The 16,125-nt window shown below is 31.9% G+C and overlaps 1 protein-coding gene across 1 annotated transcript in view; it reads right to left on the minus strand.

Annotated features, from left to right (window-relative positions):
• Nucleotides 1–3,518: 3,518 nt before the first annotated feature.
• LOC128165249 (RNA helicase aquarius-like) overlaps nt 3,519–16,125 on the minus strand; it is a 64,647-nt gene continuing 52,040 nt past the window's right edge. Inside the window, exon 37 of the mRNA XM_052829623.1 lies at nt 3,519–3,753. Within this exon, the coding sequence (XP_052685583.1) occupies nt 3,655–3,753 (99 nt within the window). The 3' untranslated portion in view covers nt 3,519–3,654. The remainder of the gene's footprint in view (nt 3,754–16,125) is intronic.

Below are 16,125 nucleotides of genomic sequence, written 5' to 3' on the forward strand. Positions count from 1 at the left end.
TATGATTATGTTCATCTCCAATCATTTACGTACATGATCGATTTAAAATTCCTTAAATTGAACAGGTTTGTTATGCAATCATTATACTACTATACGTTGGATATCAAGTCGATCAAATTGCCGTTTTATAAATCAATTCATGTTTATCGATAAATACATGTATAAACACATGTGTGACATTTACAATTAATAACATGCATAGCAATACAATTCGGCTTCATAGATGATGGTTTCTCATCTTTTCTTTTTTTTACAAGAAACAACTTTCGATGATACTGAAGTCAATGTTTATGTGTGTTTGTACAACAATAATTGTACAACAATAAAAAAAAATCCGAGAATCGCGATATTTCTTATAACTTCGGAATACAGTATGCAACTTTATGCACTTTATAAACGTTTATCATTTAATTTGTCATTTTATTTAAAATTGATAATCACTTGGCCGATATTTGTTTTCAGTGTGTGTGTGTGTGTGTGTGTGTGTGTGTGTGTGTGTGTGTGTGTGTGTGTGTGTGTGTGTGTGTGTGTGTGTGTGTGTGTGTGTGTGTGTGTGTGTGTGTGTGTGAGAGAGAGAGAGAGAGAGAGATTGATTCATTCATCGTGTAACATTGATAATAAGAAAATTAAATTTAGTCAACATGTAAAAAGGTTACTTCTCACAGAGTATAAGCTACGTTTATCGGCACTGTACTACCAATTAATGCAAAAGATAAACATAATTATTGCAGAAGTCTTATTGAAATTTACCTGCAATCCTTGCATTTTGAAAAAAGGGAATAATGCTTATATATAATTAATTATTTCAACGATTATGGTTTATAAAAATCGCATCACAAAAATACAACGGTATGCGTAAATTTACAAAGCGATGGAATAGAAGTGTATATTCAGTACGTGGGGTGGCTTTTGTACATTGTTGGTCCGTCGTATTTGATACACTTAATTAGGTGTGTACGGGTATTTTTAAACAATAAACATAAACAAAAGGTAGCGATCAATACCGAAAAAATTAACGTAACCGGCGTTCTGTAATGTGGCTATCTTTAGAGCCCGCGTGTACAGGTATTACCGAAGAAAGCATTTTATTGTTTATATTTACATCTTTCATTTAATAAATTAATGAATTGAATTGATCGTAAAAAGTAGTATAGGTCATTAAATTATTGTTAATGTACACCGGAACGATGGATGATAGCTATAGCCAAAGCGTCTTATATGGGATTTGAGTTTGGCATCATCATGATTATGTTGTTCGTGCAAACCGTGATTTTTCTTAGGTTGTTGAAGATTTCGAACGATCGGTAAACTGCATGGTTAGAACTGGACCGAGTTGATTTCAGTCCTGTCTGTTTCTATACAGCTGTGAATTACAATAAATTTTCGTAAGAAATAGAGGGAATCATACTTAATGGATTTAAATTTTAATCTATAAATATAAGATGCCATTTTTGTTAAAATCTTTTCTCTCAAATCAAATGTCCACATTCTTGTAGTTGTAATTACTTTTCAGTGAGAGAGTCGAAGAAGATTTTTTTCCATTGGTAATTTTATAAAAATAAAGTGTTCATAACGTATAAAAGAGAAGAGCAATCATGACAATAATTTAACACAATAACACTCGAGTTTCAAAAACAGCTATAATTGATTTTAAACTTGCTTCAGAACTATGAAGATACTTAAAAAGTAATATCAGTAAATATACGATAAAATTTCCGTGCAAAAGGTTAATTAAAAAGAATAAATATTTCTCTTTTTGAAAAAAATTCGTGTATGCAATTTGACTATGCCCCGAAATTGTAGAAACATACATGTAGACATCGAATTTGACCATCTTTTTTTTTATATGTTTGCTTACTAAAAAACTTTGATGTATTTAAAGGTTTGGGAGAAGTATTTGTTTTCCTTAGATATCCTTTATGTATCCATCTTACATGTTCGGGGGGGGGGGGGGGTTATTGCATGTGGAGTCATCAGAAGTGTGCAGAACTTAAACTATATCTGAATATTAAAAAAAAAATGTTTTTTTCTCTTTTGTTAAAATTGTAAGAAATCTAGAATTGTAGAAATTTATTAATTAATTCTACTTCAAACAATTAAAGACGATGTGAAAGGAAGTATAGAAGAAAATAAATTAATGCAAAAAAAAATTGACGCTCGTGACGTCGTGACGTTTTCAACGAGCTACGTCAAAGTCGTGTTAACATATCTGACTAAAATTGTCATAAAATGCTTAAAACACACAAGATCTTGAATATCTTTGTATATTTGTATTCAGAAAGAGTTGACTAATCAGAATTGACAAAAAAGTGAGTTTGTGAAATTTTGACCTTAAGGAAGGAGTCTTTTCTGTTTTCGACTTGTCAAACGTAAATTTGATTAATTGTTCATTAAATCAAGATGAAAGGAAATTAAAATAGTATATTTTTCTTTCCTTTTTTCTATCATACAACTTGGCATAGAAAAATGTAATCGATGTTTAGAATGGAACAAGGACTATATTTTTGGCGTAAGAAAATATCACATGTTGCGCAATTCAGAATTGCTGCAGATTATATATATATATATATATATATATATATATATATATATATATATATATATATATATATATATATATATAATGAGTCTGTTTTAGCATTTTAAAAACAATAACAATAATGTTGGATTTTTTTTTACTAATGTGAACTAATAATATGATACTTGGGTTTCAGAATATGATTTTAAAATATGATTTGCCTATCAAATAATATTTTTATAAGCTTTTTAAAGCGCCCATTCTATACATTGATTTTTGTGAAAAAATCACTAAAATCAGTTTTTCTCTCTTATGAAACGGTCAATATATTAGCTTTTCTGTCAATTTATATCTTTATATAAAGTCTTCATAATACATAAAAATTAGAAATATTTTATTATTGGAAGCATAAAAAAATAATCAAAATTTCTTCAAAATTTAAGAAAATTTGAGGAAATGCGGGCTAAGCAATATCAATTTTAGTATAAATATTTATTCCAATTTAGTAATATAAGCTGATAGACACTCTCATGGTCTATGATTTCATGAAGATTTGAATCTTCAAATCTTAAACAAATGTCTACAGAACTATAAAGAGCTACACTTATTTTTATCACTCTTTACGTTGAGGAAAAAGGTAGTGACCTTGACCTGACCTTTATCCGAAAACGAAAAGGTCAAATTTAATTAAACTGATAGAATCATTAAGTAATATGATCCGTTTGACTGTGTCAAAATTTCATGCATTTCTTATTATAAGAAGTATGTTTGATAATAAAAAGACTCCTTCCTTAAGGGCACTTTTCTCATGACGGCAGTCATTTTTAAAAAATGTTCACATATTCATTATAATTTTGGAAAAAAAAGTCCCATTAATCAGCTTTTCAAGTTGTCAAAGATGCATAATCACAACGGTAAGAAACAGTATTATACATAATCCTCTACTGCTGCTTTTTAATGTTGAAGTAATTTGTGTTGTAAATAAAGAGAGCAAAATATATGAACTAGTACATTAGTTTTAATAGTATTTTGAAATCTTCTACCATGACAAGAAGTTTGATAATGGATTAATTCACAGATAATGGGACGAAGAGTTTACACTGTTCCATGAATTCACTTTAGTCCTTTCAAAGTTTTCATCCTTCCATCTTGACGTCTTGTGATTCCACTGGTTGGGTTTCCAGCATCTCTTCCTTTTTTTCTTCAATGATGGGCGGTGTCTCTAAAGGTTCAGCCTAAAGATAAAAGTAAATTTGGTTTAGCAAATTTTCCTTTGAAAAAGATGTAATTATATAATCGGGGAAATTATAAAGTCTCCCAAACGAACGAGGCCATCATTGGGGGTAGGGAAGACCCATATGGATCAAACTTTACAAAAAGATTTAATGCTTGATTATATCTCTTTCTGAAATTTCATGATGTTCCCCAGGGGTCATTACTATATATCAGGTTAACCAACATAACCCAAGGAACAAGAATAAATAACCGTAAAGATCTCAACCGTTTTGAAAATATTTTGGCACTTCTTGTTCAAGAGGGGTCAGGACCAACCCCCAAGGCACGGGGGGGGGGGGGGGGGGGTTCTCAACCGTTTTGAAAATATTTTGGCACTTCTTGTTCAAGAGGGGTCAGGACCAACCCCCAAGGCACATGACCTACATACAATTTGATACCCTTTAACACAAGAAACAAGAATATATATGGTTTAGGGGTGGGGATCTAAACTGGTTTCAAGATACATTGTATTTGGGCACTTCCTGTACGGGGGGTCAGAACAACCCCCATGGCCCATGACCTACATACCATTTGATGTTCCTAAACACAAGGAACAAGAATATTAATATATAACTAGACATGATCTCATAGCAAGCAATGAGAAGGTCTTCCGTCCAAAATTTTAGAAGGTGATATGATATTGACTTTGATTTTCGACAACGAAACATGATCTTGAAAAATGTTTTTATGTATTGCTTTTCCTGAAAGTTGGAGTAAAAAGGATAAAACTTTTGGACAGTCAGCCCCTTAAAACCTCTGATTATGAAATACATAAGAAGAACAAAGAGCTATGGATAAAAGAATATAGACCCCTATTAGTCTCTTATTTGAATGGCTGGTCCCTTATTTTACATTAAATGAAAGGGATTATGATTTTCATGTATTTCTTTCCACAAGAGTTTGATACTGTTATTGAGTTTCCTGGAAAAGAACATTTAAGGTGCTGACCCCATATCACCTTATTGGACCCATTCAACAAAATACTGGAGAATGCACTCTAAAGTGCATATTTATGAGCCTATTTTTTTCTACATCGATTTTTCAAATACTTGTATTTTTCCTATATGAGATATAAAAGATCAAAGATTTTAACTTACGGTACCTCTAAAAATCTCTTATTATGTAACACATGAGAAACTTATTATATTGTATTGTTATATAACTACAAGATAAGCATTTTTGCTAATGTAAACTTATACTAATTATCTCTTAGTAAGAGGCTATAGATAAAAGAATTTAGGCCTATCTGGGACCCTAATTTTAGGAGCCAGCCCCTTTTTCTTGATAATAAATGAAAGGTTATTTAATTCTAAACATATTTTGTTTAAATGTTCAAAATAAAATAGGTTAAAATTCGGACAGTAGGTCATGGTGGTCTACTTCCAAGTTGTTAAACTCCGGGTTTGAATATAGGAAGATGCCTTGAAATAAATACTATCCAGAATCGCCATTCTTTGATATATGGGGTCACAAGTACATGTACATTGTACATAAATGATTACAAATCCAGGAATTGTTTAACCTTTGTCTGTCTCCCTCCCTCATGCTGTGACATCAGTCTGTTGATTTTCTGGTTGTAGAAGTCGTACACAAACTGAGCCATGTGGGGCATATTTTTCATAATCATTGCTTCTCCTTTGATTGGTTCATTCATCTACATAAAGAAAGATGTATAATAACCAAACTTGGGATAAAAATGTCATTTAACTTTATGAAAAAAATTCTTCAATAAATCCTGTTTCATAATGGGTTTCTAAACTGAAATAAATATTCAGAGTATCCGTCCATTTTCGGTCCACAAACTAAAAATTTAATGGCTTAATTTATTTTTTTATAACTTTCAATACAGCTGTACAAAAGATTTAAAAGTACAGCTAGTTTGTATACCTTCCTGGAAGGAGGATAAACTTCTGATGGCACAATGTGAAGTTGTAATGGTTTAGCCATCAACTGTAAACGAAAAATTCATGATAAAATTTATCATCATGAAATATAAACTATCGTGTTAACATTCACCATAAATCGTAATCTGTTTCATATTTGATATCCTAACTACCTTTTTCATATATAAAGCCTATACATCTACAGTGTACTTCACGAAATACTGTAAACCAACTTTTATTCGCACGCGAGAAATTTTTGCGAGATTAGCAAGAGCCATGTCTTCGCAAATATTTATTACCGCGAACCAATCCTTTATCTATAGTTTTTATAATAATGCAGGTCTGGATAAGGCTTGGTCGCAAACATTTGTCATCGCGAACCAGTTTATTGGCAATTAATCATGAAATAAAGTCGCTGCGAATAAAAATTGGTTTACAGTAGATCATATTCCAATAATACACTGGTCTATCTAAAGAGAGGTGTTCTTACTTGTAGATGTTTTTTCATTAAAAAAAAAAAAAAAATTTAAATAATCAGTTGGGGATCTTTCATTCTTACCTTGTTAAACGTTGGAGTGAGTTCAAAACAATTACTGAATAGAGAGACCCTGCCAAACACGTACAGTCCCAGTCTGGCTCGAGACATGGCCACCACTAATCTTCTCACATCTCTGTACAACAAAAATAAAATAACTGCATTTTCTATTTGTACACAAAATTGTTCTTTTTTTACTTCTTTAATTTCCATGCATATAAATGTACATGTTCATTTAAACTTTAAAGGTAGAAGAATAATCTAATAAATTAATTTTCTGAAAAAAAAATAAAAAAATAAAGAACTTTCATAGTCATTGATAATAATTCATCATGATTATTTGAAAGTGCCACAAACCTTCCAGAGTAAAAATTTATTTTGCTTCAAATTAAGTATGATTTATTTTGAGGTTGATAATTTCATTAAATAATACCTTAAATGTCCAACTGTCTTTGTCCTGACGAGTGAGAGAAGGATGTAATCATTCTGCTGACCTTGGTAACGGTCAACTGTAGTCACCTGGAAAGAAAGAAAAGAATTTTCATCTTAGGTTTCTGCTGATACTTAGTTACACTACTAACAAATAGATATACAATGAACTCAAAACTTTTAAAATCTACAGGTGTCCCAAATCTATACGGGCTTTGATTCTATTACTGGTACCTTTTAAAATCTATATTCAATGCTAAGAATATTTTAGTAAATGTAAGTGAGTACTGCAATAATAAATGATGAATTACATGTACATGTATGAGTACAAGTATTTTCATATACACATTAGTGCCAAAAACATTAATTCAATAAAATAGAGAGAAAAAATTACTGTTCAACCAAACCATAATTCTGTAATATTCTGAACTTATTTTTTAACATTGCTGATTGAAAAATCATGATTAAAGACTCTTTACTACCGCTATATAATAACATTCATTTTCGTAAACAAGTACAAAAAATTGATTAATAAACCAATACAAAACGGCCATTATTTTCATAAAAAAAATAAAAAGGTGTAAGAGAGGTAGACTTTTGGAGAGTACCTTGTGTGGTGTCCCAATAAACTGATTCCTGCCGCATCGCTGTTTGATCACGTCCCTGATCAAGTGTTTCTGACCGTTGTACGTAGTTAAGATGGAGATCTTCTCAGCAGGATAACCAAGAAGCCGCATATACATAAACGTAGCTACCACGTACTCAGCTTCCCCCAAATTTTGATAGAAGAATGGATTGGGTTCAGATTCGCCCACACCATTGAAGTCATGGACGTCTATCAGTTGATAGTCAAACACAAAGCCTGCATTAGCCTTCTTGTACTCGGGATGCACCATGACGTGAGATAGACTGCCCAGTTTCTTGTATCTCCAGTTGTATAAACTGGCTATCCTAAAAATTTTCATTAAATATATAGTCAAAGATAAATTGCAAGTGTCAATGATAATTCAATAAATATATTGTCACATACGTACAGTACATTGAAAAATCATTTAAAAGTTATGCATTAATTTTATTTGTACATTGAAATGAAACAAAACATTTAAAAAATATCATTGTCAATATTAACTCCAGTTTCAATAATATAATACATCTAAGCTTATTTTAACACCAGATATTTGGAATGATAAAGTTGCCTTCAGTCAATTTCAGTTTCCATATACATGTATGTGAATAAGCCCATCTAACAAAGTCTCATACCCTGGTCTTGCTCGACCTTGAGGTCAACAGTTGGAACTCCCAGCCTAACCAGACGTGTGAAGAGGGACTGCTCCATGTTACAGAACTTCTGGAACGCCATGTTCTTGATGACAGGGGGGAGCTGGTGATGGTCTCCAATCATGATCCAGCGCTTCAGACGATTGTTGTTGTCCTCGGGGTTCTTTAACAAGTCAAATAAATTGAACCCAGTTTTTTCAATGTTTCATATAAAAAACTTTAGATTAAGTCACACATATGAAAATGCATGTTAAAACTGATTTATAAGAGTACAGAAAAATGTCCATAAACCAACACCTTTGTAATATGTTTAACTGTTCATTCAACAATTTTACTTCCAAATTGTTTTGTTGTTAATTTTTTACAGTTGCTAAATTTTAATCCAAAACCCCTCCATTCCAACCAAAAATTTCATATTAAAGCTCATAGATTGGACAGAATCTGGTCATCAGTATATCAAACTCAGATTATTAGTACCTGTAGCAATAATGGGATGAATGTTTCTATTTCAAGGATCTGTGCTGACTCTTCCATTAAAATGTTGACAAACTGAAATTTAAATCAAAATACATCTATTCAAGAGAGAAACCAACACAAAAGACTGGCATTTATTTGAACATTTTATAAAGCAAATACATTAATGTTAAATCAAATTTATAAAACAGGTTGAAGTTTATCTATCAATCATGAGTCAGACAGCTCAGTATATCTTCACTAGTGTGTCTACAGACGTTTGTAGAACTCAACACAGTACCTTGAATCCGATAGACACCAGGTCCCTCCTCTTCAGGGCTGCGTGAGTACACGTCATTGCGATAAGCTTGGCCTCCTTAATCAACAGATACTCATCAAGATCCGATCCACTCCTCAACAGCTCAAAGGCTCGGAACTCCTGTTATTTAGCAGAGGTCATTGCTTGTATGCTCAATGATTTAAGAACAGCAACAAACATATCAACAAATATTGAGAATTTTTTAAAAATTAAATATTATTCAGATGTGTCTACTTTTTGTGAATTTTGTTATTAATGGTATAGCAGGTCAGAACGTGTGGTTCATACATGTAGGAATGTCATAAAAATATGTACATGTTCCATTTAAACTAAGCTGTATACTAACATCTATGTTTTACTATTTACTACTACATTGCATGTAAAAGTATTTAAAAACTTCCCTTTAACACTTCAAGATTTAAATACATGTATGAACATCAGAAATTTATTACAAATAGCTTCTAAGTAGTAAACAAAATTCATTAATAACAATGTTTTACTGTAGTAGCTTACCTCGAGCTGAGTGAAGATTTTCTTGATGTGTCTAAAGCAGCCCTCTGCCATGTCCATATCTTCAGTGTAAGATCTTCCTTTAAATATAGGATGAGGGGAATTCTCAAAATACTTTGTGAAGGGAAACTCATCTCTGATGATATCAACTGTCTTTTCCTGCAAAGGTATATGTATTTGACATTTACATTGTACAATGTTTTTATTATGCATATAATGAATTCCGATATTGTGGGATGTATTTTTGTACCAATCGGACGTCAACTTCCTGTTAAATGAAGACTGTTTATTTTTAGCAAAAATTTTCAAACAAATTTTTGTCAAAGAATTCTTAGCAACTGTTTATCGCAGATGCTTGAAATTTTTACACAGTATTTGTATAGGCATGCCATATTGTGGGATATATTTTTGTACCAATCAGGCGTCAACTTCCTGTTAAATGATGACTTTGTTTATTTTTAGCAAAAATTTTCAAACGAATTTTTGTCAAAGATTTCTCAGCAGCTATTTATCACAGATGCTTGAAATTTTTACACAGTGTTTGTTAAGGCATGCCATATAGGTAGTGGGATATATTTTTGTACCAATCGGACGCCAACTTCCTGTTAAATGAGTACTTTGTTTATTTTAGCCAAAATTTTCAAACAACTTTTCGTCAAAGATTTCTCAGCAACTATTTATCGCAGATGCTTGAAATTTTAACACACTATTTGTTTAGGGATATATTTCTGTACCAATAGGATGCCAGCTTTCTGTTAAATGTCGACTTTGCTTATGCAGATGATATTGTATACAAAAGGAGATCATGAACTTTTACATGTACATTTTATGAAGGAAGGTTATTGTAAACAAAAGAATATTAAAAGCAAAGTGATAAAAGAATTGTTGATTTTGTATACAAGCTATGTATTTTCAGCAGTTTATATTCACCCTATCAAGAAAAGATGATGATATATAATAACAAGATTTAAAATTTCCCTGACACTGTTGTGTTAAATGATTTGGAACTTTAAGTTAATGTCATTTTAATTGCTCACTACAAATATGGGCAACAGAAAAATAAAACTGGCAAAAATAAATGTGTGTATCGATTCTGTAAAACTGGTTTTGACTGCACAATCTCTGTGTATTGAGTATTTTCTTGTGGTTAAAGGATAAATCCAAACTTTTTCTAATGGAGAAAAAACTGTCTGTGAACATGTATACCGGTAATTATATCCTGTCATGAAAATGAAGATCCTATTATATCATACCGTAATTATGCATAATGTATTAGCAGCATTTTCTCTTGGTTTTAAGGTGACGACCGTGGATAACCTGGATGTGTTTGGACTGGATCTGAAGGAGTTTGCCCACGAGATCCAGATAGCGATCCAGTGTAGTTGTACCGTGTCTAAGAGTAGTTCCAACAAAATGCAAGTGGTCATCCAGGGCAGCCAGATTGCCTTTGTTGCCGATCTCCTGACAGGTAAAATTCTTTTCATTCTTTGACAATAGGCATTGCATTTTATGAGAATGTTTAGATTAACCAAACTAATCATCTATATACTATTTTTCTCTTTGCAGGAAAATATAGAATTTCTAAGAAGTACATCAAAGGTTTAGAAAAGGCACCGAAAGGAAAACGAAAATAAACTGTGAAACATTAGTTGATTATTTATTTTGAAGAAAAAAAATGAAATTGTACAATACACTGTTGAATATTTCTGAGTTGTTTTCTTGGTAGTTCTTTATTTTTTTATTGACCTAGCTAAGATGGTAAAATATTGTAATAATATGATTTTCTGCAAGGTCAATGGGGTTAATTTTGTAAAAATTATACTTCTTAAGAAAATCTTGTTCAACAAGAATAGAATTCCTGGGTCCCCCGCCAGTCAAGCAGTATACTAGTATACTGTATATTGGAATATTGGAATATTTTCAAACATTCAGGGCTGTTCCAGAATTAAATGTGTGGGGAGGTTGGGAGGAACATTTTTTTACCCCCACCACCCATTTTTTTTTCTATTTTTCCTGTCGCAAATATATCCAAAATACTACAATCTAAAAGAACTTGACTAAAGTATTAGTGGTATAAACATTTGGTATAAATTTAATGAAAATCCTTCAAAAGTTGTAGGCATGAGAGCGCTTACAACAAAGTGTGATAAATCCCTCACAAAGTCCCATAATTCCAACAAAAAGGATCAACCAATGCTGAATTTCGAACTTGACCAAAGTAATAGTAATATAAACATTTGGTATAAATTTAATGAAAATCTGTCAAAATTTGTAGGCATGAAAGCGCTTACAAAAAAGTGTGATAAATCCGTCACAAAGTCCCATAACTCCAACAAAAAGGATCAATGCTGATTTTCGAACTTGACTAAGGTAATAGTGGTATAAACATTTGGTATAAATTTAATGAAAATCCGTCAAAACTTGTAGGCATGAAAGCGCTTACAAAAAAGCGTGACGGATGGAAACACGGACACACGGACGGACGCCCGGCATTTCTATGTCCCCGCTCCGCGTTGCGGCGGGGGACAAAAAGGGTTTTTACAGTAGTTCACTGGAAACATTCCATTTTATTGCATTTAAGGGTATTTGTGTTAGGCAACACACTTTTAAAAAATGCGCTTTTTGAAGGAAAAAAACTGATATTATTATACGAGATTAATTTTATTTGTCATAAATTTCGATGGTTTTTAAATTAAACTGAAATCCAAGAGTCACTACTCTCCTTGATATTTTGAAATGTAGCACTATGGATTTGTTTACTATGGTGTCCTGATGTTTAAAACATGATTCAATATGAAAAGTCGTCATTACTACAATCATATTAAGTCGTTATAATGACAGAAAAAGTAGGTATTATATTAATCATATACGATATATATCAATTATTTTTACGTGATCATTGTAGAAAAAGTATATATACTAATAACCTGCTGATGCAATTATGTATTTTTTTCTGCAATGACGCTTCCTTCATTCGTTAGCGCATGAATCACCAAAGAAAGAATTTAATTGCTTAATTAAACAAATAAAACTACTATTATACAGCGTGTTCCTATACATGTACATATTTTGATATTCGAAAAAAGTTGGATCCTTATATTTCTCTTTGATTCACTACGATGCGATGAAAAATTATGCAGATGAGTGCAATAAATGTGTCTTAGGACTGTTTTAATTACTTTTTTATATGGGCGTAGGAAAGGGCAAAATACCAAAAACAAAAATTATTTTAATTCTAAGGACCATAAAATAGCAGAATTGAGACTGAGTTTCCTATTTACAACAATTTTTGCATATTGCAGTATAAACAATACATAAAAAAAATTAATACAAGTGATGCCACACTATGCACCGCACACTGGCGAAGTATTTTATAAATGATACATCAAAATTTTCCTTATCAAAATTCTAATTAGAAGTAAAAATTTTATTAAATAATATATTTATTAAATTTCGTTGAACACTTAACAAGATATTGATATTTATAGCATGATATATATGTGAGATCGCTGCGTCATGAATTTTTGTATTATTGTATAAATTTCAAAATTTGAAAAAGACCCAAAACAACACAGTATTTTAAAACAGATATATCATAGACTTTTTTTAAATTTTAAAAATTTGGGAACATTACCGTCCATTTCGGATATATACGCAATGCCTTTTTGTCTCTAGACCAAGGAATAAAAAGACTGAACATGCAAATAGTGATGAGAGCGAGTGAACAGGGTACTCTTAACTATTTCAATATCTAATAAAAGCATTATGTCATGTTAAGAAATAAATTAAATAGACAGACGATATACGCTCTGAAGGAAAGTTAAAACTAGGTTCTAACGTCATGAGCTATATCATAAAGCTAAGTTCATGACTTCTTGATAAGACCTCGACAAACTGATCGCACATTAAATAATTTCCAATACACAACCTCATCGATTACAGAAAGAGTAATTAATTACTTAATGAAAAAAAACGAGAAAAAAAATGTAAAATAGAGCACCATGGCCAATTTTTATAGAGTACTAAATTACGAAATTCTATTAGAATGTCAAAGATCTAGAAATGACGTCGCTAGCGTGGGGCGACTATCCTTGCTTCACGCTTTTCAAAATATTTTATCTTCAGAAATATTTATCATATAATGCATTAAAATTTTCAGATCTGAATTGAAATAGATGGCTCAAAGCAAAAGGGTTTATATTTTTACACGGATTATTCACGATTATATCGTATCTGTGACATTACTTTTGGATCAACCCTCGAATATGGGTGATTTGTAGATTGTGTGAATTCAATCCAACAAAAAAAGTTCCAGTAGTTTAAACTACATGAAATAGAAACTGATACTATATCTATCAATCATTTAAGAAATAAGTAATCATTACATGTATTTGAATATAATGCCTTAATATATATAAGGAATCATCTGACCGTATTTTGTCTCCTCATAATATCCAAAGAGTGATTCTTTATAACCAATATTTATATAACTTTCAGGAATTTTAAAATTAAATATCAAATTATTGTCATTGATGAAATGTATTGCTATACTAAGACACGACTAAGACACTATAAAGATAATGTAATAGTATCTAGATAACCTACTTTCAATTAAATTGCTCAAAATTGGTTGTAAAATAAAGTTATGGTTCGGAATAATAGTTGATTTATACATGATATTTCTTTGTTTTACTCACAGGAGAATCCTACTTTATATTAACTTGATAAACAAATGGGTATGTGTACTTCTTCCATGGTTGATCTTATTTGACGATGGTTTGCCAATTTACTTTATCTAGAGAGGTAATTCTACCCAGTTAACACTCGTATCAGTGACTAAATCAGGTACAAAGTGTGAAATATACTATATCTGTACATTTTATAGCTCTTCTATCATAGGACAGTAAGTTTAATGTTTCCATTTCATGTTCAAAACATTTATGAAATTTATTGAATTATTTAAGAAAAATTAATACATTTCATACAACCAAAAGAATTATGATCTATTCTACAATTATGAGAGAGAGAGAGAGAGAGAGAGAGAGAGAGAGAGAGGGGCACACATGATTTCAGCTCTTAAAGATGATATTTGCCCCACTCCACCCCAAATTATTCCTGGCTCTTTCCTGTCTTTAAAAGATAACGTTTAAAGGGGCATGGTCACGATTTTGGTCAAATTTTATTTTTCTGTTTTTATTATTTACAATGCTTTAGGAATGCAGTCGATGAGTTTCAAGCAAAATATAGGGTTCACAATTCTTCGTCATGTAAACAAGTGTCATGTTGTAAATTTTGAATTTACTGGGTGGGTGTAAATACAAAATTTACAACATGACACAAGACTCGTGCCCTGTTTTTGTTTACATAGGTTCAATATACTAGTAAAAAATCTTTTACAAGCTGATTTGTCAATCTTCTTATTCATTTTAAGCAAAAATAAATAGTTCCTAACGTTTACCACATTCATTTTAGGTCTAAAACTGGAATTTTCCCTTCTACATTCAAAATGTAAACAAAAGCTTTGTTTATATAGGGAAGAATTGTAAGCTCTGTAACTCGCTTTTAACTCAACAGATGACATTAAAATTTTGGTTGCCTATTAAAGATGCCTTACTGAAGCAATGTAAACATTGAAATCGAAAAAATAATTTTCGACCCAAATTGTGACCATGCCCATTTAAGAATAATATGATATTGAACAACCGGTTGTTGCCAGAATGAATATTGTGATCCTTGACGGACTGCTTTAAATAATATATTTAAATAATAAAATGCTTTCTTTGCAGAAGTTTTTGGGGTATTTTTTCTGCATTGGTCGCTACATACTTAACAGACAAAATTTTATTGTTATTTACATTTGTTGATGTACATCAGCTTTGCGGATAATAAAACGTAAATTGCACCAACCCAAGTTATTCTCGTATAACTTGGGTAGACATTGAGTTCATTTCTTAAATAACCAAGTCGTGACGTCTTTTATGGGAATTTCGGTCTGACATCACCATAAACACGTGTGATTTTTCTTGGTTGCTGAAGGGTTTAACTGGTTAAAACTGGATCGTGTGGATTTCAGTCATGTCAGTTTCTCTAGAGCTATGAATTACTGTCAATTTCCGTAAAAATAGATCTGGAGAGAATCATACTTGGTAAATATAAATATTGGAACATGAAGATGCAAATTTTATGTATAGTGCAGATTGTTGTTTAGTCCATATTATGACCATGCTTATGCAGTTGTTCTTCAGTCTTCTGAACTTGTTTAACAGAGCTCATATACCTTCTTTTAGATGGCACTATCAAAATCCAAAATACCTGATACAGCCCAGCACTACCTGGTGTTTGGCACGGAGGACTGTAAGAAGAACTGTCAGTTTTACTGCAATGATTGTCACCAACCAATGTGTGAATAATGCAGAGATCAACATCAGAAGAGTCCAGATACCAAGAACCATGAAGTGGTTCCATACAAAAAAAGCCAGCATCAACTTCCTGTGGAGCAATGCAAGGATCACCCGACTAGGAATATAGACATGCTCTGTGAGCATTCTATTACATATCGCCTTTCGGCTCTGCGAGGGTATCATATAGCATTACTTTCCCGAGTTTAGCGAGGCATAACATTCAAGATCTCAATTCAAAGATTCAAAGATTTGGAGACGAAAAAAAAAATTTCAGGGATCAAAAGTACCTACACGCCAAGAAAGGGCACTAGAACACGTTCGCCAGTTATGGACACCATTTCGGGGCACGATAAAATCGCCTATTCAGGGCACTAGAAACAATACAGATATTGGGGTAAGAAGCTCGCATGAAATCCAGAACGTGAACGCCTGAGAGCTAAACGCAAACGTAAGTACAAGGAATCCAGTGACGAAAGTTCGAATAATTTATCATCATCAGAATCGAATAATTCTAGCGACTCCAA

This window comes from Crassostrea angulata, chromosome 10, assembly GCF_025612915.1.
Source record: "Crassostrea angulata isolate pt1a10 chromosome 10, ASM2561291v2, whole genome shotgun sequence".
In the NCBI taxonomy this organism is placed as follows: domain Eukaryota; kingdom Metazoa; phylum Mollusca; class Bivalvia; order Ostreida; family Ostreidae; genus Magallana; species Magallana angulata.